At 42.3% G+C, this 25,036-nt stretch overlaps 1 protein-coding gene and 1 long non-coding RNA gene across 5 annotated transcripts in view; one reads left to right on the top strand and one right to left on the bottom strand.

Moving 5' to 3' along the window:
* LOC144930199 (uncharacterized) overlaps window positions 1-25,036 on the top strand; it is a 140,516-nt gene that overhangs the window by 18,099 nt on the left and 97,381 nt on the right. For all 4 annotated transcript variants that reach the window (XR_013635303.1, XR_013635304.1, XR_013635302.1 and 1 more), the window contains exons 2-4: window positions 1,467-1,708; window positions 2,131-2,218; window positions 4,113-4,270. This is a non-coding gene — a long non-coding RNA (uncharacterized LOC144930199). Of the gene's footprint in view, window positions 1-1,466; window positions 1,709-2,130; window positions 2,219-4,112; window positions 4,271-25,036 lie in introns of those variants that run through there.
* Window positions 4,313-25,036, bottom strand: part of LOC140906701 (DGAT1/2-independent enzyme synthesizing storage lipids) — a 65,505-nt gene continuing 44,781 nt past the window's right edge. Inside the window, exons 5-7 of the mRNA XM_073331145.1 lie at window positions 22,009-22,069; window positions 21,181-21,320; window positions 4,313-6,014 (exon numbers count right to left, since the gene is read on the bottom strand). Coding sequence (XP_073187246.1) covers window positions 5,910-6,014; window positions 21,181-21,320; window positions 22,009-22,069 — 306 coding nt within the window. The 3' untranslated portion in view covers window positions 4,313-5,909. The remainder of the gene's footprint in view (window positions 6,015-21,180; window positions 21,321-22,008; window positions 22,070-25,036) is intronic.

Here is a 25,036-nt window from a genome sequence, read left to right as displayed (position 1 = left end):
TAAGGTGGTCAGGCAGGCCCTTTAATTCCAGTTGGTGCACCTGGAGGAGGAACCAGGGAGTATGCCACTAATTAGAAATAGGGTCATCTGAACAGAAGGCGGGGCCAGTATAAAGCCCAGGAGCAGTGATCAGCAGGGGGACTGCAGGAAGGCAGGCTGTAGTTGCTCCCTGAGTGGAGGGAGTTTGAGACTGGCAAGGGCTGGGGGAGGAGTCAGAGGAGTAGGAAGAAGCCCAGGGAAACAGCAGCAAGGGGGTCAGACAGCGCAGAGACCGTGGCTGCTTATTATAGGGTCCCTAGGCTAGAACCAAGTGAAGAGGGCTGGCTTGGGTTCCCTTGCTATCTACTGGCAAGGGCACTGGAGACACCAGCTAGACAGCAGGTCCAGAAGGACTTTGAATTCCCTGGAAGGAATTAATTACTAACATTCTGCAAGTGGTGGCAGTGTTCATTTGGTCAAAGGGGATTCATTTATGCAGCTACCTGGACTTCTTTGTCATCAGTCTGCTCAGGAGTCTTGTTTAATTTGATTTAGTCCAGGTCAGCACATCTTTCTTGAAAGCAAAGAGACACTTCATTTGATTCCTTCTCAACTGCTCTTGTACTGAGACGTAGTACTGTATGCCCGGTTAGCAAAGCCTGAGACTGACCCTGATTCAGTAGTAACACTTCCTGCTTTCCATCACAAGTTCTCTGCGGGAACCTGTCCCAATAAATGTAATCCCCTTAGATTACTTTGCAACCTGTAGACCTATTACACAAAAAATAGTCCTTCTCTGTTGCTAACTAAAGAACCTCTTCTCTTCAAATGAGCCTATTTGTGAGACTTCATACAATGGGTAAATGTGACAGTTTTGCTGTTTATACCAGCAGCAAGTGGATTTGCAGATTGCTCATTTGAAATAATAGTGTACCAGCAGTGTTTGCTTCCCCAATCATCTCCTTGGGTGTTTACTGTAAAGCCTAATGAATGTTGGTATGGTTACCCATTTCACTGCAGACCATTTTAGTAGAAACATTCAACAAGCATGCTTGCTTATTCCCCTCTGATGGATGAAGTAGAGATATTGACAGGGAAGGCAGTGAAGCAGCTGATTTAGGGGACTAAGAGTCCAAGCCTCCCACCCAAAAAACTGAAGTCACTCCAAGCCTGCTTACAGGAGAAGGAAAGAGGAGATTCATTCCCTCCATAGTACCAAAAGCCACAACTGCCTCCGGGATGCCAGGAGCCTGAGCTGCCTCCATCACCTTTCTGGCTGCCAAAAAGGCCCCACATGTCTCCTTACCCAGCTATTAAAACTCAAGCTCTTCTCTCACACTAAAAAATTTCTACTATGCAGTTATGACTTGGCAATGCATAACTAATAAATGGGAATTAGATATCAAAATAGGCCAAGGAATAGCATAGTGATACTGTTTACTGACAAATGTGAAAATTAAAACTTCCATATTTAAATTTATTTGAAGCTGCTACACAATCTCCACACCATTAAGAAGCCAGAAGGCCTCACTGGACAACCAAGATGCAATACACAGGGACTTGTCTGTGGGGTTCATTCATACTACCCATGATGGACAATAGCAGATTTCCTGCATAGGGAAGTTAAATCGCCTCTGGAGTCCTGGGCAGCGCTGGCCGGGCAGCGTGGAAGGGCTGGCTGGGAGATGCTGCCCCCAGCCCTGCCCCTTCTGCCCCAGCCCCCATACCAGTAAGTTTTCAATTTTACTTTCACCCCTGAATTTACTAGCCAGGTACAAATCTCCCTAGTGAAACAGACTAGAGAGAATGGATACTGACTGGACAAAACTAGCCAACCTGCAACTCCAAGGCCATAAGAAGTAAGAATAATTGTTGTAATAATTTAGTGTTGTAAAATAAATAAATAAATACATTTTAAAAAATGGAATACATGAAAGCATGAAAGGACAGTTGGACTGAGGATGGTAGCAATGGCTAAAAATAGATAAATAAAAAGGCACCAATTTTAGCAGGATAAGTAAAAATGTATCAGTTAAAAGGATTTTGGGTTATGATGGGGTTATATTTAGAATAAAATAGTTATAAATGAGAATTTTAATGTGCACCTGCATAATGTTATGAAACAAGACATAAAGAACATGTATTTAACAGAGGGAGGCGGAGCAATGCAGGACCTTCACCAGAGTGGAGCAGCATTCATCTAAACACTGGCAAACATCCTACCTGCACTCCAGAAAAAGTTAAGAAACGGTTACTCACCTTTCATCACTGTTGTTCTTTGAGATTTGTTGTTCAGGTCTATGCTATATTATGTTGTCTGCTCTATCTGCTGGACTTATGCTTTTTGCTTAATTAAGATAAGAAAATTTTGGGACAATATATTACTATTAAAGCTTTAAATTAGTTAAGCTTAGTATTGGTGTGGATTGTGCTTTTCACCCAACAATGTGAAGCCATCTTCTCAAGGCTACTGATACTGTGGCAATGAAAGATTAAAGCAGGTTACCACAATAACCCTTAGTCACTCACCAGCCCTTGGTTATTCACCAACAGACCAGGTTCTGAATCATTCTTCTGTCCAGGTGGAGTATCTGCCACCTATTTCCTTCTCACTGATCGCACAACCAAATAGAAATGGGAGACATCCTTTTAGAGGAATGTGATAGAGTATCTAGCCCAACATAGGTGAGGAAAGGATAAATGTGGGCTGGAGGCCTGCATTAAAGCACCTGGTTGCATCTGGCAGGCCTAATGAAAGATGAAACACAGCTGGGGAGGAGCTGAATAGTTATTATAAAGATAAGCAGTAGGGGTAGTAGTATGAGACTTCTGTGCTAAAACTCAGACAAAGAAGGGGACTGTTAGAGTTGAAGATAATGCTATGTAGCAGGTCCTGGATAGAAGAAATGAAGTGATTTTGTTTAGAATACTAACTGGCTATTATAACTTAAAAATTTTTTTAGAATAAATAAAGACAAACTGTGTTCTGTAAGGTGGAAGAAACAATTGATTGCTTTTTATGGGTATGTAAAGCCTTTGCTAAAGAAAGGGAAAAGATTTCTGAGGAATTCAAATATCTGAAGGTAACAAAAGCTACACTGCTATTTAGTAAAAGTATCAGGGAAATGGAGCATTCTTAGAATGGTGTTATTACATTACTTGGAAGATAGGGCAGAGCAAGAGCATATAAACCACTAAGCGTTTAGGAATTATAGTTGGTGGTGGCTACGGACCAGTGATATTCAGAGTGAGGCTCTGGAGTCACAAGTAGCTCTTTAATGTGTTTCCTATGGTTCTTTGTAGCCCCTGACATTAAAAACCTGGTTAATAATTAAATCACACACTCAGGATGCTTTTATTAAGTTATTATCCAATTGCAGTTGATAAAATAATACTTAGTCATTTTGCTGTGAGACTATTTTATTTTATTCATATGTGAAACAATGAATTCACACTACTGTGGCTCTTTTGGGTAGTGTTGATTACTAATTTGGTTCCTGAACCAGTGAGGTCTGAGTATTACTGCTATAGACTATTCAGTCCTTGTTTGCTTCCCCATTAAAAAAAAGGGGGGGCCTACAGGAGGAGAAGGAGAAGAATTATGTAGTCATTCTCTGGGTTTTAGAGAGTGGAGATTCCTGAAGGGAACAGGAAGGCTTTTGCCTGGTACAAAGAGCCCAGGAAGGGGCTGCTATGGTGGGAAGGAGTCCAGAGATATGGCAGCAAGGGGTCAGATGGAGCCAACTTCGTCTACTCATTTTTGGAATCCTGGACTAGAACCCAGTGGCATGGGAGGGTCTGGCTACCGGAAAAGGTGGTGCATAAACAACCTGACAAGGGTGAGCAGGACTACTGAGTTTGGAAACAGGCCTCCAGGAAGACAGGGTGTTGCTCTGTACAAGGGCAGTAGGACAATGCTGCAGAGCCAAAGAAGAGTGCAGAGAAGTGAGCTTGGATAGAAGTGAAGAGTTTGAGTTTTTAATTTATTGGATTCCTTGAGGGTACTAGATGAGAACCTGCTATACTGTATTAGCCACAAGGGGAAAATCACTGATCTCCATTTGGGCTGGGAGCTCTAAAGAAAAGGGAGAGAGGCTACAAGACTCACTTCTGGTTTCTTTTTGTCAAAACAGCTGAAATTTGGCCACTTACTGGTATGGGAGGAGGTTCAGAAGTGCACACAACTGGAAAACATGAGTATGAGCACTGGTGGCAACGTATTTGGTAAAATACCATTATGAAAGAGTGTTTGAAGAAGGAATCCACACACAGAAGTTTGTCAGTTTTAAAAGTGAGTGGGAAGTATAACTTCCAATTTTATTTGTTTCCAGGATTTCATACACCAAATTAAAATATAGATCTAAGTTACTAAATACGTGAATATGTAGAGAGAAGCAACAGGGCATTTAGTTTTGATTCTTTTCTGTACTCAATATACTTTACTTTTAAAATTGAGCTTTCAAGAAGACAAGAAATCTAAATGCTTCAGTGCACTTGTTTTTATGTACATAGATTTAATTCCAACATTTGTACACTACACATTTTAATACCAAATCAAGGAGACCATGATGCTGTACAAAAAGACCAACTGGAGTTGTTTCTTCAGATCAAATTTTCCTCTGATTTTCCTCTTGTAATAGTAGACAAGTGGCTATTGCAAGAGGATTAAAGCACAAAAGGATAAATGTTTGCTCAGTCTTTTGGAGTCATTAAAGAGCAAATACTATAAGTGTAATAATTGCATGAAATAAAAGGAAAAAATGCATCTTTGAGTGGAAAGTTTTCTGACGCTACCAACTGGGAGTTCATTTCTAACATTCTTGGCTAAAACATTGGTCCAATTGAAGTCAAAGGAATTTTACTATTGAGTATAGTGGGGTTAAGGTGACCAGATAGCAACTGTGAAAAAACAGGACAGGAGGTGGGGGTAATAGGCACTTTATATAAGAAAAAGTCCCAAAAAATGGGACTGTCCCTATAAAAACGGGACATCTGGTCACCCTAAGAGGGGTCAGGATTTTCACTCCTTATGTTTACAATCTAAACAATTCAAACATTAGACAGTGCTTCAACTTTTTACAATGTCTGAATAGGATAGTAATTCTGCTGTGAAAGAATTAATATGATGTTCTGTATCAGAGCATCTATGCCAAGCAAATTACTGTTAAACTTGGTGAAACCCCAAAAATGTAAACGTAACCTGCAGAGGAGAAAAGATGGGTTTGTGCTTTTTTTTTATTATTTATTTATTCTTTCTGGTGCATCAAGAAGGCCTGATGAGTTTTTCTCCTTGTCAGAGTTTGGGTTTCTTCTTTCTTTTTTATATTAGAAAATTTTAGGTGTTGTCCACCTTGGAAGAATCTGTGATGACTGGAGAACTAGCACAATGGGAGCTGTGCTATTGAGCAGTCAAAGAATTCTTAGACTGTTAAACTCTGGCTTATCATTTGTTTTTGTAAGCACCTCCCTTAAAAGTTATGTTTTAAACAACATCTTGTCAGTGATTGTAGGCTCACTTTAATTGAAATATCTGAGACACCCCAAGGGTGTTCTCCAGCAAAACCAGACTAGACATTTATTATTGGCCTATTCTTATTCCCATTGACTTAAAATGGGCTTTGGATCAGGTTCATGGCCTTCAGTGGTACCAGGATCAAAGCCTGAGTGGGGTGGAAAATTAAGGCCACCTTCATGTACCATAAACTAGTAAAAGGAGCACAAGCCTAAATTTTTCAAAATCCTTTGTAAGCCAATTTTATCTTTTAAGAATTTGAGTTTTGGCCCATTTCTACTTGCTGATCGGAGACATAAGAGAGACAGCCCTTGTTGGGAGAAACTGTAATTTTAAAAAAAAGTTTAAAGTACAGTAACATAGCTTTTAATACTTTTACAACAAGGTATGTACATTTTAAACACATATGTAAAACACACTAGTCATCTTTCTGATGTTTATCAAATCGTTCCAATAGAGCCCTTAATATATTTCCTGGTAGCTTTTGGTGTCTGTCTCTTAGCGCTTCGATGGCAATCTTTGTCTGAAAGAAAGAAGGAAAGAAAGAGGGGGAAACGTTTTATATTACAGGAATGACGAGTCATCGTTTTCTTCAAGTTTTCCCAATGTTGCAAAATATATACAAAAAGTCTAAAACTCTGTGGAAAGCGGTAAGGGTGCGGGCAGAGGGAGCAGAAAAGGGAAATTCCTCGCAAGATCCCATCAAACCCTTGCTAAGGCAGAGTCTCATTTCCAGATGCTAGTGTATTTTCCTGTGATAACTAAGCACACTAAACAATTATATCTAGCTATGCACTAAAGCCCCAATTGTAATAATCTCTAAACTAAGTCAGCACTGAGGAAAACCTATTCAGCGTAAAATCCTTTGCCACAAGGTTCAAGAGGCAGTTTCCCTTCAAAACCAGCTATAAACTTTTCAAACTCTATTTTAAATGTTTACTAGTCATAAAATATTCATGACATGACTAAATAAAAAGGGAGGTTTATGATGTAAAAGGGCAATTCCTTCAGCATTCAAATGTACTCTTCCCAATAAATCATGTTTCTTCAGGTCTATTAAATCTCATCCACTATATACTGGTAATTTTGCTCCAGCTAAAATATGGTAATCAGCCAAGACGCTTTGCTCTACACCTCACCAATGCTAAAGAATTTGTTTATAAACCAGGTCAACTTTAATTTAGTTAAAAAGGTCAGTGGGAACTCTTTGGTGCTCAAACTCTTGGGGGGAAAAATCAGACTATTTTTGTAGATGCCTAAAGATGGAATAATAAGCCTAAATTTAGGCACATAATTTTGAAAATCTTGGCTAATACATATAAATGCATTGGAGTCAGGAAATTAAAAATGTTTCTCATACTAACATTAACATCCACAGTGCTCCAACAGGGCCCAAACCTCAGCCAGTTTATAGCAACTAAGGATCTGACTTATATTTATCAATTTCAGAGGTGTAACTATGTTTTGTATGTATGTGAGGCAAAAAGGGACTGTGGAGTCTGGTCCCTTGTTTCACATAGGGCTCTTTTATGTATTTAGGAGGCTGAGAGGTAGGACTTGAACTATAATGTGTACAATATGGGTCCAGGGACGGATTTTCAAAAGGCACAAAGAGCAGTCAATGGGAGTTGGGCATCTAATTCCCTTTTATGTTTTTGAAGATCTCCCCGGGTTACTATGGAAACATTAACCTTTCCCTAGAATTTATGTATTTAAATTAATGTTGTTGTCATGTATTTTCTTGGATTTAATTTCCATTTTAAAAAAACAAGAGAAACTGCCTCTGAGTTTTGGTATTTAGACATGACCTGCAAAGCAAGACTTTTTTTTTTTTTAACACTATTTATTGTTTACTCTCTCTGTTCCTCTCCACCATAAATGAAGCAAAGTGTGGATTCTATTTCTTAGAGAGAAAGGGATTGTGTGTGGAGAGATGCAATTTAGAATACATCCTTGTAAAAGATCACTAGTCAGGGCTGCTAGCAAAGCCAGGAAAGGAAAGACTATAGCCACTCGTCATTTCTATTTTTTTTTAAAAAACAACCACCCCAAACATGCCAGAGATAAATATGTCATGAAAAAAATATGCTACATCCTACATCAGGAAGAACCAATGGAGGACACAAACAGTTGCATTTGCTTGCAGTGCACCTTTAAAATATTCCTCTCCAAACTGTAGGAGCTTGCAGGCTTTTATGTATTGAAAGTGATGTTCATCAAATAGCACTGTCAGCTATTCATTAGCAATTTAAAGTCACAGGAGTACCTTTTATCCCAGATTAAGTTCTCTCGCGTCACAAATGAAGTGTCACTAACAGCCACACCTGTGAACTTCTGGGTTTGGAGTCAAGCTGGATTTGTGCTGGAAATGGCCCACCTGATAATCACTTTAGATAAGCTATTACCAGCTGGACAGTGGGGTGGGAGGAGGTATTTTTTCATATTCTCTGTGTATATATAAAGTCTGCTACAGTTTCCACGGCATGCATCCGATGAAGTGAGCTGTAGCTCACGAAAGCTCATGCTCAGATAAATTGGTTAGTCTCTAAGGTGCCACAAGTACTCCTTTTCTTTTTGCAAATACAGACTAACACGGCTGTTACTCTGAAACCTTTCTTTCTCAGGCATCCTCAGTACTAAAATATTCTGCAGATCAAGTTACCTTCATTTACTCCTGTGCAATCCCATTGTCCTCAAAGAGGAGACTACTGAAATCTTGCTGGTTCAGTTTTGTGTCCTTACAGCCTTTGAAGCTGGTGAATGATCCTTTACCAGCAAATATAGGAGGAGAAAATGGAAACCTCCTAAAGTCCAGGAGCTGTTTTGTCATTTTGCCTGAGCAAGGCTTCTACCCTATCCACTTGTTCCTTTGAAAAGTCGTCACCCTTTCCTTTGTGGATGTTCTCTTTGGCCTCTGCATCTCTCTTAGATGATAAAACAAGGTTGGATTTGTTCTTTGGAAATTTATAAAAGCACAATGTGTTTTTTCACATTACTGTTAATTTTCAGTCCTCTTTAATTAATTCCTCTCCTTGGATTAGGGTAAGTTGTGTTTCCTTTCTCCTTCTTTTTGGAAGTGTCTTGCTGTGGATGAATGGATTAAGTTTAGAAGTGGTGAGCAACAAGAGTGATGTAGTGGTGGGAGTCTGCTATAGACCACCGGACCAGGGGGATGAGGTGGATGAGGCTTTCTTCCAGCAGCTCGCGGAAGCTACTAGATCGCACGCCCTGGTTCTCATGGGTGACTTTAATTTTCCTGATATCTGCTGGGAGAGCAATACAGCGGTGCATAGACAATCCAGGAAGTTTTTGGAAAGTGTAGGGGACAATTTCCTGGTGCAAGTGCTAGAGGAGCCAACTAGGGGGGGAGCTTTTCTTGGCCTGCTGCTCACAAACCGGGAAGAATTAGTAGGGGAAACAAAAGTGGATGGGAATCTCGGAGGCAGTGACCATGAGTTGGTTGAGTTCAGGATCCTGACACAGGGAAGAAAGGTAAGCAGCAGGATACGGACCCTGGACTTCAGGAAAGCAGACTTCGACTCCCTCAGGGAACGGATGGGTAGGATTCCCTGGGGGACTAACATGAAGGGGAAAGGAGTCCAGGAGAGCTGGCTGTATTTCAAGGAATCCCTGTTGAGGTTACAGGGACAAACCATCCCGATGTGTCGAAAGAATAGTAAATATGGCAGGCGACCAGTTTGGCTTAACAGTGAAATCCTAGCGGATCTTAAACATAAAAAAGAAGCTTACAAGAAGTGGAAGGTTGGACAAGGTTGTCCGGGGAAGAGTATAAAAATATTGCTCGGTCATGTAGGAATGAAATCAGGAGGGCCAAATCGCACCTGGAGCTGCAGCTAGCGAGAGATGTTAAGAGTAACAAGAAGGGTTTCTTCAGGTATGTTGACAACAAGAAGAAAGCCAAGGAAAGTGTGGGCCCCTTAATGAATGAGGGAGGCAACCTAGTGACAGAGGATGTGGAAAAAGCTAATGTACTCAATGCTTTTTTTGCCTCTGTTTTCACTAACAAGGTCAGCTCCCAGACTGCTGCGCTGGGCATCACAACATGGGGAATAGATGGCCAGCCCTCTGTGGAGAAAGAGGTGGTTAGGGACTATTTAGAAAAGCTGGACGTGCACAAGTCCATGGGGCCGGACGAGTTGCATCCGAGAGTGCTAAAGGAATTGGCAGCTGTGATTGCAGAGCCATTGGCTATTATCTTTGAAAACTCGTGGCGAACGGGGGAAGTCCCGGATGACTGGAAAAAGGCTAATGTAGTGCCAATCTTTAAAAAAGGGAAGAAGGAGGATCCTGGGAACTACAGGCCAGTCAGCCTCACGTCACTCCCCAGAAAAATCATGGAGCAGGTCCTCAAAGAATCAATCCTGAAGCACTTACATGAGAGGAAAGTGATCAGGAACAGTCAGCATGGATTCACCAAGGGAAGGTCATGCCTGACTAATCTAATCGCCTTCTATGATGAGATTACTGGTTCTGTGGATGAAGGGAAAGCAGTGGATGTATTGTTTCTTGCCTTTAGCAAAGCTTTTGACACCGTCTCCCACAGTATTCTTGTCAGCAAGTTAAAGAAGTATGGGCTGGATGAATGCACTATAAGGTGGGTAGAAAGTTGGCTAGATTGTCGGGCTCAAGGGGTAGTGATCAATGGCTCCATGTCTAGTTGGCAGACGGTGTCAAGTGGAATGCCCCAGGGGTCGGTCCTGGGGCCGGTTTTGTTCAATATCTTCATAAATGATCTGGAGGATGGTGTGGATTGCACTCTCAGCAAATTTGTGGATGATACTAAACTGGGAGGAGTGGTAGATACGCTGGAGGGCAGGGATAGGATACAGAGGGACCTAGACAAATTGGAGGATTGGGCCAAAAGAAATCTGATGAGGTTCAATAAGGATAAGTGCAGGGTCCTGCATTTAGGACAGAAGAACCCAATGCACAGCTACAGACTAGGGACCGAATGGCTAGGCAGCAGTTCTGCGGAAAAGGACCTAGGGGTGACAGTGGACGAGAAGCTGGATATGAGTCAGCAGTGTGTCCTTGTTGCCAAGAAGGCCAATGGCATTTTGGGATGTATAAGTAGGGGCATAGTGAGCAGATCGAGGGACGTGATCGTCCCCCTCTATTCGACATTGGTGAGGCCTCATCTGGAGTACTGTGTCCAGTTTGGGCCCCACGCTACAAGAAGGATGTGGATAAATTGGAAAGAGTCCAGCGAAGGGCAACAATAATGATTAGGAGTCTGGAACACATGACTTATGAGGAGAGGCTGAGGGAACTGGGATTGTTTAGTCTGCAGAAGAGAAGAATGAGGGGGGATTTGATAGCTGCTTTCAACTACCTGAAAGGTGGTTCCAGAGAGGATGGTTCTAGACTATTCTCAGTGGTAGAAGAGGACAGGACAAGGAGTAATGGTCTCAAGTTGCAGTGGGGGAGGTTTAGGTTGGATATTAGGAAAAACTTTTTCACTAGGAGGGTGGTGAAACACTGGAATGCGTTACCTAGGGAGGTGGTAGAATCTCCTTCCTTAGAAGTTTTTAAGGTCAGGCTTGACAAAGCCCTGGCTGGGATGATTTACTTGGGGATTGGTCCTGCTTTTGAGCAGGGGGTTGGACTAGATGACCTCCTGAGGTCCCTTCCAACCCTGATATTCTATGATTCTATGAATGGATGAACATATTCTTTTTGGCTACATGTCTCCCACTGTAGTGGAGCAATGACTCTTTTGTGTAATGGAGCCAAAAGCCATACTTGGGTCACCTGAGTCAGATTTCTCAGCATGTCAAGGGGGCTCTGGGGGCTCAGACCTGAGGGACTTTGGAAAGTTAATGTGTTTTGAGGAAGGGCAGGTACTGCAGAGAGAGGGGAGATTCTAATGTAGTTCTGTTTCTTTCCTCTCCCTGGCTTTTCCCATTGTACATTCAGGAGATCCTTCTCCTTGGTGGTGGTGGTGGTGAAGGGGAAGAGGAAGAGGAGACAGGATATTAGTGATCTGAATCTAAGGGAAAGCAAATAATTCTGAACTTTTAAGTGACTGAAATTAAGTTTATGTTGGTGGAGGAATTCCCACTCCGATATTCCCACATCCAAGTGACAGGTTTCAGTGTAGCAACCGTGTTAGTCTGTATCGGCAAAAAGAAAAGGAGTACTTGTGGCACCTTAGAGACTAACAAATTTATTTGAGCATAAGCTTTTGTGAGCTACAGGTCACTTCATCAGATGCATGTCCAAAGGGCAGCAGAACTGTACTTAGTATCCCCTAATTGAGGGCGTTATCCTAACCTGAACCTCACTCACTAAGCAGGAGATAGTGATGTCAAATCCAAGTGCAAGTTGGAAGGGGGTTAGGTGTTTTTGTCTGATGGTGAGGACTCTGTTTAAAGAGCCTTAGATACCATTTGGCCTTCACCGCCCCTCATGCCCTCCATGTTTAAAAACAGAGCAGAGCAGACTCACTTTAGGCCTGGTTTACACTACAAAGTTAGGTTGATGTAAGTTGCTTTGTGTCAACCTATTTGTTCATGTGTCTACATCAGTGGGATACAAATTTGAGTATAAGCACCCTGTTATGGTGAGCCGTGGTTGACACAGTGCAAGTGTAAAGAGTGTGTGAGCTATGTTGAACTTAACTGTCCTCCTGGAGCTATCCCATAATGCCCAACAGTGACCACTCTGGTCACAATTGTGAATTCCACTGCCCAGGGGCTCATAGAGACTGGAAGGCATAGCCCTGCCCTCCCCTCCCCCTCAACTTTAAACCCCTGCATATTTTTGAAATGCCTTTTCCTGATTGTCCAACTTGGTAAGCACACCTAACAGGTCTTCCTCATTCTGTGCAACTGCCCAACCAAACATACCAGCTACATGCTCTAGACGTGATCCTGCCTGGAATAGACAGGAGATATTGGATCTCCTGGCCTTGAGGAGAAAAGACTGTGTAGGAACAGCTATGAACCAGCCATAGAAACATGGGCATATTAGAGTAGATTGCACAGTGGATGCAGGTGAAGGGGTACAACGCGGACCAGCAGCCATGTGAAGGTGCCACATGAAAGTGAAGCAATTGCAGCAGGCATACCACAAGGCTGGGGAGGCCAACAGTCAGTTTGGTGCTGAGCTACAGACCTGCTGCTTTTACAATGAGCCACATGCCATTCTTGGAGGGGACCCTACCAGCACCCTGCAAACCACTGTGGATATCTCCAATGCACGCAATAAACAGACCCCTGCCATTAACAGCACGGAGGAGGAGTGACATGTGGCAAGAGAGTGGGGCGTCCAGTTATCCAGTGAGCGAGGATAATTTAGAGAGTCCACTGAAAGCTAGCCAGTCTCAAATCTGCTTAAGCTTCATCAGTGGAAGTTTGGGTCACAAAACTGTGGTCTCCAGTGCTATTCTGCATCACCCTGATATTGAATATGGACATTGGACTATTAACCTGATAAACAGATTCTGAAAAGGACTCTTTGCAACTCTCAAGCTCTCTATCTCTACTGTGAAACTGACCTAAGAACTCTATTCATGTCTGTATGTATAATGATCTTTAAACCAATACTCTTTTTTCTTTCTAAATACATTTTAGTTTAGTTAATAAGAATTGGCTGTAAGTGTATATTTGGGTAAGATCTGAAATATTCATTGACCTAGGGGGTAATGTGCCTGATCCTTTGGGAGTGGTAGAGCTTTTAGTATGATGATCAAGATTTTCAGTAATCCTCATCATACTTGACTTGGCTGTCTGTGTGAGAGCTCAAGGCTGGGTTGCTTTAAGGGAACTGTGTTTTGGCTTCTGGGTAACCAGTAAGGTATTGTAGATGCTGTTTTGTTGCTGGTTTGGTAAATCTAAGTAGTAGAGTAACCACCAGTTTTGCGGATCGTCTGCCCCATTCTTTGAAGTTTGCCCTGATTGAGCAATCACAGCATGGCCCTCTTGGGATCCTGATCACACTCATGTATGCCCCACAACGCATTTCCAAAATTCCCAAAAAGCATTGTGCGAGAGGGTGGTGGTGTGGCACACTCAGATACCTACCCACTGTGCACCACAGTTTGCATTGACACAAGAACCCCCTGGTGAGTACACAAAGTGCTGCCACAAGCAGCCAAGTGTGTATGCACAAGCGATATATTAACTGTGGTGGCTTTACACCAACATAATATGTAAATCAAAGTTTGATGCGTAGACATAGCCTTAGAGTCCTTGTTCCTCCTCAGTGATCACTAGAGCTGAAATCAATGATGTGCACTTCTAGGACAGTAAATCTTAGACATGACATAGGGACAGATTGCAGTGAACACCAGAGGATGCAGCAGCAGAGTTCCTCACTACCCAGTGAAATCACTAAGATCTAAAATCAGGAAGAACTGGGCTATGTGGTAAAATCTCAGAACATGGCATTGCAGCTAGTGGCAGTGAGCGACAAGCAGCAGCGGTGAGACAGCGGTGAACAGCAGCAAAGGTGGAAGTGACAGTGGTAAGGTGAGCAGAAGCAGAGGCATTGCTTGACCCCCAACTCTGCTCCCAGAGGAGGGAGGTGAACCCACAGGAACGCACCCCTGAATTCTGGGACTTGGTTGACCTCAGACAACCAGTGAGTAGGGTGCAGCAGAGGGAAAGGGGAGTGATGTGTAAAAGGGACATTTGTCAGTTGGAATTTCACACCAAAACTGAGGCAAAGGACTACTGTCCAAGAATCTGTAGGGTAGGGGTTTACTTATGGTTTGCATGCTTTTGAATAATTGTTGTGGTATTTTTCCCTTCTGTTCTTAAAAGTTTTTTCTTGTTATACACAGACTTCGTACCCAGGAGTGGGGAAAGTATTGCCTATAACTCAGACACTGCACACCCAGCTAGCATGGAGATAAACAGCAGTGTAGACAGTAAGGCACAGCTTGGGTGGATAGAGTAGAGTGTCCTACATGCCAGAACCCTCAGACTACATACATGGGCTCTCTACATGCCCAAGCAGTGCCTCCCACGTTTACACTGCTATTTTTAGCAATATGAAAGGCTCCAGCAGCAGGGAAAGGCTCTGTCAGTGCAAGCGTGGGCACAGTCTGCCTTTTACTGTAGCGAGTAGCTACAAGTGTACTGCCTGAACAAAATGTCCCACAGGATCCCCACCTAAGAAAAGTTCCAGGAGCTGTGGAGCAACTGGTGTTGCCTTTGTGGAGCTCAGTGGAATAGACTCTAGGTATCAGGTTGCATAGTCTGCAACTACTATAATATATTATATTAATATAATATTAATATATTAATATCGTGCAGCTCTTTTCTCCACAGGTCCCGCAATATCTAGCTCAATCCTCTGGAAGGGAGTCTCAATTGGAGGGAAGGGCCTTTGAGACAACTTTTGTGTTGGTTAATTGGTATGCTGACAAGAGACACATGGCCTGGTCTACACTGGGGGGGTGAGGGTGGCGGCGGCAAGCTAAGTTGGTCTAAGTTACGCAACTTTTCAGCTACGGAAATAGCATAGTTGAAGTTGACGTACTGAGAGCTACTTACTGCCGTGTCTTCACTGTGGTAGGTCGACTGCTGACGCTCCCCCGTCAACTCCGCCTACGCTTATCACTCTGGTGGAGTACAGGAGTCGATGGGAGAGCACTTGGCGGTCAATTTATCGTGTCTTCGCTAGACGTGATAAATCGACCCCCACTGGATCGATCGCTCCGGAGGTAAGTTTAGACATGCCCACAGTATTCTCTGATCTCCTGGTGGATACCACGCTAGTAAAGGCTGGCAGATATGCAGGACAAGGTATTTTCTTGGCCTAAGTGGCCAGCACAAGGGATACCATGTCTTAGCCATAGGACAACCAGGGTATCTGTAATTGTGTCCTTATCTCACTGGTTGGTTTGTTGCATTCAATGTGATATAGCTCTCTCCCCTGAGTATAAAGTGGAGTGACTGTTTCAGGCATCGGGATTCTGCCACCTCTTCATTTATAACAGCAAATTGGTTGTGGACTCCACTCAGCACAGGGTCCTGCCTTTGTTCATGGACAAATTCTAGGTCACAGCTTCTAAATCAGCTAACGGCAGCCTCCTAGATACTCTTCCCATTTGCAACCCAGGTGAATGTCTTATAGTCTTCAAATCCCCCTCAAGAGATTCATCAGGTTCTCCTCATCCAGCTACTTCAAATCAGTCCAGGATTTCCCCAGGTGTTGGAATCTGGTTAGTGACTACAGTCTCTGGTTTTCCCAACTCACTGATATTTTCTTGGAAGTCTTGCCAATCCTGACCAATAATAATGGGATAGGCTAGCTTTGGGGATAGAACTACTGGAAGAGTCTCTATATGTCGTCCCATGGTAAACTTCAGTTGTCTGCTAGGGTAGGCCTTTACATCCCTGTGGATGCACTAGGGGAAGACTGTCTCCCTGGGGGGGGTCCCTCCTGTCCTGGCCAATGGCGTTTGCACCAAGGCCTGACTGCACCTAGAGTCCAACAGATTTTGTACTTTCACCCCCCAGATCCACATGGGGATGGTTATTTTGGAAGCCCCTGCTTTCTGCTGTCCACACCAGGCATATTTGGCATTTCATAAGGGGGGTGTTTCCTTTGAGCAGGGGGGTTGGACCAGATGACCTCCTGAGGTCCCTTCCAACCCTGATATTCTATGATTCTATGACGTGCCTCAGTTACCCACATAAGTAGCAGGTCACCATATTGTGGTCTGAGCCTCTTCTCTCACACAGTGTTGGTCCTGGCTGTTGTAGGGGTCTGGCATCCACGTCTGTGTTAGCTTAGTCTGGTGATGGGGCCAAGGTTCTAAAGACCTGGTGAGGTTTTATCCAGGCTCTTCCTGCCTGGTTACTGTGGCTTGCCCAGAGTTAGGGTGGTTGTCCTGGCAGTTGAGCGGCTGGTAACTAGGGTACTCATCCTTGAGTGGCAGAGGTTCAGGTATGGGTCAGCTTTTTAGCCACAAGTTGTCTCCCTTCTCCTGTCTCTGGGGGCTCTTCATCAGCCATAAAGTTCTCCATCAGCTGCACCACCACCTTGGGCTGTGCCTCAGAATCCACGTGGGTCTCCAGGAGGAAGTATTTGTATGAACTGCTTTGTCAATATTAACTTAGCCAGCTGGGTTCCCATCTGCTGCCATGGCTGTAATCACCAATATTCCTTCTGTCTTTGGGTCATCACCCATGGTCAGGCTCCCTGGAGATATGTTTCCATCTAGAAGTGGTGGCAGATAATTCAGGATGGCTGCTTTAAACAGTTTGTAATTCATTGCAGACACAGGGTCAAGCCCTCAGTAGACTGCCTGGACTGGGCCAGGCTGGTAAGGGGCCAACATCAGAAACCACTGAGGCTACTGCCACCTGTTCAAAAGTAGTCAGGAAGGCTTCAGAGTGGCTGTCAGGCCCTGTTTTAGCCAGTTTTACAGATACAGGTGTGGGCAGAGGCCCTAGGCTCACAGCTCCTGCTACCAGACCACTAGATATCCCAAGAGGCTGTAGATTCATCAGCAACTCTTGGTCAAGGTTCTGTTGTAATTCTTTCTGCTGTGTTGCCATTTCATGCAATAGCTGTTGCTGTTGACCCCCTGTAGCTGTTGCTGTGTGGCCAACTGTTGCAAATTATTTTGCTGAAACTGCTCTTGCTGGGTTGCCCACTGTTGCTGCTCTTCAGCAGTCACTTGCACCATTGTTCTGGATCCATACTACTTGGGTTAAGTGTCACTCACGCTTGTGGGGTTTTACCAGTTCATTCTAATTTATCGTTGTATCAGAGAGCAACTGCCCATGTTCTCCTATTTGTCATAGGGGAACTTAAGGTGCTTCCTTTGTCCCCAGTGGCTCTCTTTCAGCAGGAGTTACTATAGAGTTGGTCTGAAGATGTGCTGTGTTTCTCTGGCTACAAGTATCAGGGAGACAGTTAAAGTTGAACAGTCTTACAGCCCAAAAACAGACAGGGTTGACCTCCCTCTTCTTGTGAAGCAAACAGGTCAACAACTCCTGAGCTAGGGCTGGGTTCTCTAGTCTCTTGTCAGGATATTGGACCCAGGCTAAGCTTCTTGGGCTGTACAAAAACAAAGTAAAGAAGGTCCCCCTACTTATCCATAGGCAGAGGATCTTCACCAGCTTTCCTAGCCAACAATCCCTGTATTGTGTGGAGTCAAGGAGCTCTGTGATCTAGCTCTGTGTCCCTCTGAGTGCTGCCTATCACTGAGATTGGCTCATAGATTTACAGAGATTAAGGTCAGAGGGGACCATTATGATCATCTAGTCTGGCCGCCTGCACACTGCAGGCCACAGAACCTCGCCCACCCACTCCTGTAATAGACCCAAAAACTCTGGCTGAGTTACTGAAGTCATCAAATCATGATTTAAAGACTTCTATTACAGGCTCCTTCTTTTTAAGGAGCTGCCATTCTCCAGGTGCAGCAGATCTCACAAGTACGCTGGATTGGACCTGATTGTGCCCATAAGCCCTCGTTAACCCCTTCCTGACTGGGGTGGGAAGCTGTTCCACCACAGAACCTAAGACAGATATTTTCACTTAGATCAAAATAAAAGGAAACATATTCAAGATACCTAAAATCAAGATCCTCTGTGCCACACAACAACTTTTCCACCATAAATATGGTAAAAGACTAGGGTCCCCAAAGTTATTCATAAGGTAAGTGACATCTTAATAGAGAATTTGTTTTATGGACCACCTTCCCCTTCTGCGATGATCCAAATACTATCCCTGTGGCAACTAACCTGATTACTTACATGCAAAAAGTAACTTCAGGGAGGTATTTCAGCCTCTTTGAGGGAGTGTATTTGCCCTGAGTTAGCAGTCTTCACAATTTAGGAGTGATTCTATAAACTCAGCTGCTGTTGGACATCATATGACAGCAGTAACCCAGAGAGACGAGATCGGTGACATATCATCTTTTATTGACCCAACTTCTTTTTGTGAGAGACAAGCTATCACACTTATACAGAGCTCTTCTTCCAGTCTGGGAAACTTAATCAGAGTGTCACAGCTAAAAACAGGGTGGAACAGATCATTTAACAAAAGTAGTAAACACATATTTCAAGGGACCATTCAAGGTGAAGTGGTCCATTAACAGCCCTCTAGTCATAGGGAGGAAAGGAAGGATGAGGGGGGAAAGCAGCTGAGGGTGGGGAGTTATTAGTGTGTTATAGATTGGATTTATGGCTCATTACAACAATCTTTCTAATCAATCCATGATTTTTAGTGTCTAGCAAAGTTATGAACTGAAGCTCCCAGCCTTGTCTTTTGAAAGTATTGTGCAGGCTTCCTTTGAGGATGAGGACTAATAGGTCAAATATAGAGGGATCACTCTGTAAAAAGTAAAGGGGGACTTGTGGCACATTAGAGATTAACAAATTTATTTGAGCATAAGCTTTCGTGAGCTACAGCTCACTTCATTGGATGCATTCAGTGGAAAATACAGTGGGGAGATTTATATACACAGAGAACATGAAACAATGGGTGTTACCATACACACTGTAACAAGAGTGATCAGGTAAGGTGAGCTATTACCAGCAGGAGAGCAGCGAGGTGGGGAGGAACCTTTTGTAGTGATAATCAAGGTGTGCCATTTCCGCAGTTGACAAGAACATCCGAGGAACAGTGGGGAGAGGGAATAAACATGAGGAAATAATTTACTTTGTGTAATGACCCATCCACTCCCAGTCTTTATTCAAGCCTAAATTAATTGTATCCAGTTTGCAAATTAATTCCAATTCAGCAGTCTCTCGTTGGAGTCTGTTTTTGAAGTTTTTTTGTTATAGAATTGCCACTTTTGGTAATCGAGTGACCAAAGAGATTGAAGTGTTCTCCGACTGGTTTTTGAATGTTATAATTCTTGACATCTGATTTGTGTCCATTTATTCTTTTAAGTGGCGACCTATCCTTGCAACAAAGCCCGTTGCCAACTGTGTCCACATATCTATTCAGGGGACACCATCATAGGGCCTAATCACATCAGCCACACTATCAGAGGCTCATTCACCTGCACATCTACCAATGTGATATATGCCATCATGTGCCAGCAATCCCCTCTGCCATGTACATTGGTCAAACTGGACAGTCTCTACGTAAAAGAATAAATGGACACAAATCAGATGTCAAGAATTATAGCTGAATTGGAATTAATTTGCAAACTGGATACAATTAACTTAGGCATGAATAAAGACTGGGAGTGGATGGGTCATTACACAAAGTAAATCTATTTCCTCATGTTTATTCCCCCCCACCACTGTTCCTCAGACATTCTTGTCAACTGCGGAAATGGCCCACCTTGATTATCACTACAAAAGGTTCCTCCCCACCCCCCGCTCTCCTGCTGGTAATAGCTCACCTTACCTGATCACTCTCGTTACAGTGTGTATGGTAACACCCATTGTTTCATGTTCTGTGTATATAAATCTCCCCACTGTATTTTCCACTGAATGCATCCGATGAAGTGAGCTATAGCTCACGAAAGCTTATGCGCAAATAAATTTGTTAGTCTCTAAGGTGCCATAAGTCCTCCTTTTCTTTTTGCGGATACAGACTAACACAGCTGCTACTCTGAAACCTTTGTAAAAAGTGTTCACCCTCAGGTGAACCCAGCAGTAATCCAGTCAACTTTTTACCTTTTTTGTCTGGCTAGAAACTTGTCCTTTGCAGACCTCTCCACCATCATTTACACATTTGTTACCTTAATATTAAACTATAGCAATGTGCTCTAAATAGAGTTATGTATTTAAGGCATTTAGAGAGTAACACTGGGGCAGAACACAGCAGCTGTCTCAGAGAAGCATTTTTCTGGGAACTCATGACATAAATGCTCTGGGATCTGCACTGGCTGTGTAATAGTGCTATCTAACTCCAGGTCGAGTTTAAGGTTTTGGTTATGACTTAGGAAGCCTTAAATAGCCTGTGACCTACCTAGCTGAGGGATTGCCTCTCTCCAGAGGCACACAAGCTGAATCCCCTTCACCATAAGGCAGAGAGTTGTGGATAACAGGATGCTCTTTGTGAGGGCTCTAAGACTCTAGAACTTGTTCTCCATCAGTCAAAAATAGCACAGATTTGGTGACCTAGGCATACTGCCAGACATCTGTTAGATGGCGTTTTTGGAGAGGGCTGGCTGAAATATACTGTCTAGAACTATGAATGTGTGGAAAGCTCTTTTGTGGGTGGTGGAAGGCAGATTTTCTCTCTGAATGATTGTTTTAATGCTGCTGGGGGTTTGTTGTAATATTAATTATGTGTTAGGGCACTAGAGCCTTGCATGCACATTTGTAAAAGTTATTTATTTACTTCCATTTAAATAATGTATTTTATCACAGCCAGGACCTTGTGATCATCCAACTCTTCACAGACTAACAAGTGATCCACAGAACACAGTCCAGAAACCTCTGGTGTAAAGTATCGAGGGAGAGGGCCAGGGAGGATAGTAATGAGACAGAACAATGCACGAATCTGCAGAGGAATCTAACAGTGCAAAATAATGTTGTCTGGACTGGAGAAAATGATATTTCAGACAGAGATATGTTATTGAATAACAGTACACTATTTAAGATGGCCAATGTACTGTAAGAAAGTTTTACTTCATGAGAAACCAGTAGTCATGGAATTTGATGTTAAATATTTCACACCTAACTAACATCATTTAAACTAAGACTGTAGGTTCCTTGAAGTTTCAAAGAGAAGAGCCAACTTACCTTTTCAACTAGTTCTGTAGCTGTTATATTTGGATCATAGGGAATGGGATCTCCAATATATGTGCGAAGTTTGACTGGGAACCCTCCATATAGAGGAACGAATGGCAATCGAAAACGTTCATCCAACCACCTAATAAACCCTGTGAATTATAAAAAAAAGGGGGGAGATTACATTTTGAGACATAGTAGATAAGCTTAGAAGCTAGCAGAGTCCCTGAATGCATCCAATGAAGTGAGCTGTAGCTCACGAAAGCTTATGCTCAAATAAATTTGTTAGTCTCTAAGATGCCACAAGTACTCCTTTTCTTTTTGTGGATACAGACTAACACGGCTGCTACTCTGAAACCTGAATCAAAATGGTGTCTGGATTGTAACTAACAAATCTTAAGTGATTTGGTTAAAGGCAACATGAAGGTCAAACAATATTCAGGGCCCATAATCTTGAAAATAATAATCTACTCTTCCATTACCTCATGCATACCAATTACCAGTTTAAGATGTGTCACCATGTAAAGCACAATTAATACCTACTCCAATAAGTACATATTAAGATTAGATAATCCAGAAGAGTTTACATCACAAGAAAGTTACCAGAGTTAAAAGAGAACAAAAGATTAGAAAGCGGCAAAGAGTCCTGTGGCACTTTATAGACTAACAGACGTATTGGAGCATAAGCTTTCGTGGGTGAATACCCACTTCGCTGGATGCATGCAAGATTAGAAAGAAATTCACAAGCTGAGTACTTCCCAGAAACAGTTGATTTTGAAAATATAAATAAAAAAACCTCTACGAACGAATTTGAAAAGATGCATATGAAGTAAATCTTACATGTTTTTCCAAGTGTTCTATAGCCTTCCCGAATATTCTGAGTAAACAAAGGGATGATGGGCTAAGAAATAAGGAAAAGAAGTGGTAAGACTATGGACAATAGTTCAGCCTTAGTTTTTTCTTTTAAATCTTGCATCATCTTTGAATAGAGTCATTCTGCATCTATATCATGTGGTTACAGGCCACTTTACCATCCCATTAAATCAAAATGAAACTGTTAATTTATCATGACTAGAAACTCAAAAAGAGTCACGTGTTTGTCAGGAGAAACTACAGCTACTTATGTACCAGGTGAGGATCCATTTTCTGAGGGTTCTTTGAACCTAAATCACATGTTTCCATTATCATCACGATGAACACCAAAACAACGCTGACAGATTAGTACTTAGAACAAGAAAAAATAATTCCACAGATATTAGAATTATCAGTTTCAGGAGTCCTGTTCAGCAGTTTTTTTTCAGTGCCTAAGAAGTTAGAATACTAGTGAGTTAGATAAAAAAGAATCCAGATATAGATATTATTTTGGTAACAAAATCTTGCAAGCAGATTCTAAAAATGCAGCAAAAGTCCTATATAAAACATACACAGATTATGCAATTTAAGAGTCTCATCTGTATTATGAAACTCTTGCAAATATTAGGAGAGGGGGCAAGAAGAAAGGATGACCTTGCCTAATTGAATGTTTGCTTTCTAATGCCTTTAATATTTAAAATAGTTTTAAGAAGTTGTAATTTTTCAGAAAATTATTTTTCTTTCAAAATATGATGCAAGTTATTGTCTCTCAGAAGCACACATTGAGATCATATCACCTCAAAGCAAATATCCTTCCTAAACCTTATGTTGTGACAGCTCCTTCATTATTATTATTACAGATTGAGCACCAACCACCCACCTGGGATGGTACAGAACTTTTTTTCCCCATCAGTTCCTATCCCAAGAGGTTTATCAGAGACATAAATTAGACCAGAGGTTCTGAAATTTTGTTATAGTGTAGACCACACTTTAACAGAGAATGTAGTTCTTGTGCAACATCCCTGTAACAGCCTACTATTGTACATTGTAAAACAAACATTCATTTGAAGAATTCTTCATTCTACTCCGCTGACATTTGATTCAAACTCTTTGTTTTTCATAATATTGAATTTAAATTCATATCTTTGCTTGACGCTAAAAATCATGGTCTTAATAAAGACACTGGATTTATGGTTTATAACAATCTGTAATCCACTAGCCCCCTTTTTGTCAACTGACTACAAGGATGTTAATGGGCCACTTCACCTTGAATGGTCCCTTAGATTAGCATGACCATGTTCTCTTCTAATTTAGCTATGACTCTCTAAGTACCTTTCCCAGACCTGAGGAAGAAGTCTGTATAGCTCAAAAGCTTGTCTCACCAACAGAAGTTGGTCTAATAAAAGATGATACTGCACCCACTTTACCAGTTCTGTGTGCCAGAGGTGATGAGTGAGGAGGCATGCGGGGTCATATGCCCCACCAGAGTTGCTGCTTGGCTTGTACTGAGCATGTTCACACAGACTGAGCATGCTCAGTAACATCTGCTGAAGCTGCCACCCTCACTCCATCCCCCGACGCTATTGGCAGGTACAGTTTGTCTCTGACCTGTGAAATGTGGTATAGGAAACTCTGATGTAGACAACAGTTCAAACACACAGACCACTGCAGAATCAGATACTCCATTTGGGATCACATAGGGCCCCCCGGGCATACATTGAAACTGTTTAATGGCTTAGCTACGTCCTAAACTGAAATCTTGGAGGAACACTGTTTGAAGCATACAAATTAAGTCTTTCCTCAATACTGTTCCTTTTCTAGGGGGAGATCCATTCTATTTCTTTTATATACAATAATCTGGTTTACAAAATATATCTTCTACTAAAGCTTCACACGGTTGTGGGATTACAATAGAGTAAATGTTTTAATGTAGGTTTTTATTTAAAAGGGTTCTGATTAGGGCTGTCAAGTGATTAAAAAATTAATTGTGATTAACCGCACGATTAAAAAAATTAATCATGATTAATCACATTAATAGCACTATTAAACAATAGAATAGCATTTATTTAAATATTTTGGATGTTTTCTACATTTTCAAATATATTGATTTCAAATACAACACAGAATACAAAGTGTACAGTGCTCACTTTATTTTTATTATAAATATTTGCACTGTAAAACACAAAAGAAATAGTATTTTTCAGTTCACCTAATACAAATACTTGTTCAGCCAATCGCTCAGACAAACTAGTTTGTTTACATTTGCAGGAGATAATGCTGCCAGCTTCTTGTTTACAATGTCACCTTGAAATCATAGAATCATAGAATATCAGGGTTGGAAGGGACCTCAGGAGGTCATCTAGTCCAACCCCCTGCTCAAAGCAGTACTGATCCCCGACTAAATCATCCCAGCCAGGGCTTTGTCAAGCCTGACCTTAAAAACTTCTAGGGAAGGAGATTCCACCACCTCCCTAGGTAACGCATTCCAGTGTTTCACCACCCTCATAGTGAAAAAGTTTTTCCTAATATCCAACCTAAATCTCCCCCACTGCAACTTGAGACCATTACTCCTTGTTCTGTCATCTGCTACCACTGAGAACAGTCTAGAGCCATCCTCTTTGGAACCCTCTTTCAGGTAGTTGAAAGCAGCTATCAAATCCCCCCTCATTCTTCTCTTCTGAAGACTAAACATCCCCAGTTCCCTCAGCCTCTCCTCATAACTCATGTGTTCCAGTCCCCTAATCATTTTTGTTGCCCTCCGCTGGACTCTTTCCAATTTTTCCACATCCTTCTTGTAGTGTGGGGCCCAAAACTGGACACAGTACTCCAAATGAGGCCTCACCAATGTCGAATAGAGGGGAACGATCACATCCCTCGATCTTCTGGCAGTACCCCTACTTATACATCCCAAAATGCCATTGGCCTTCTTGGCAACAAGGGCACACAGTTGACTCATATCCAACTTCTCGTCCACTGTAACCCCTAGGTCCTTTTCTGCAAAACTGGTGCCGAGCCA

This window comes from Lepidochelys kempii, chromosome 2 (genome assembly GCF_965140285.1).
Source record: "Lepidochelys kempii isolate rLepKem1 chromosome 2, rLepKem1.hap1, whole genome shotgun sequence".
In the NCBI taxonomy this organism is placed as follows: domain Eukaryota; kingdom Metazoa; phylum Chordata; order Testudines; family Cheloniidae; genus Lepidochelys; species Lepidochelys kempii.
Note: the sequence above shows the minus strand (reverse complement) of the source record. Positions and strands in the feature narration are given on the sequence as shown.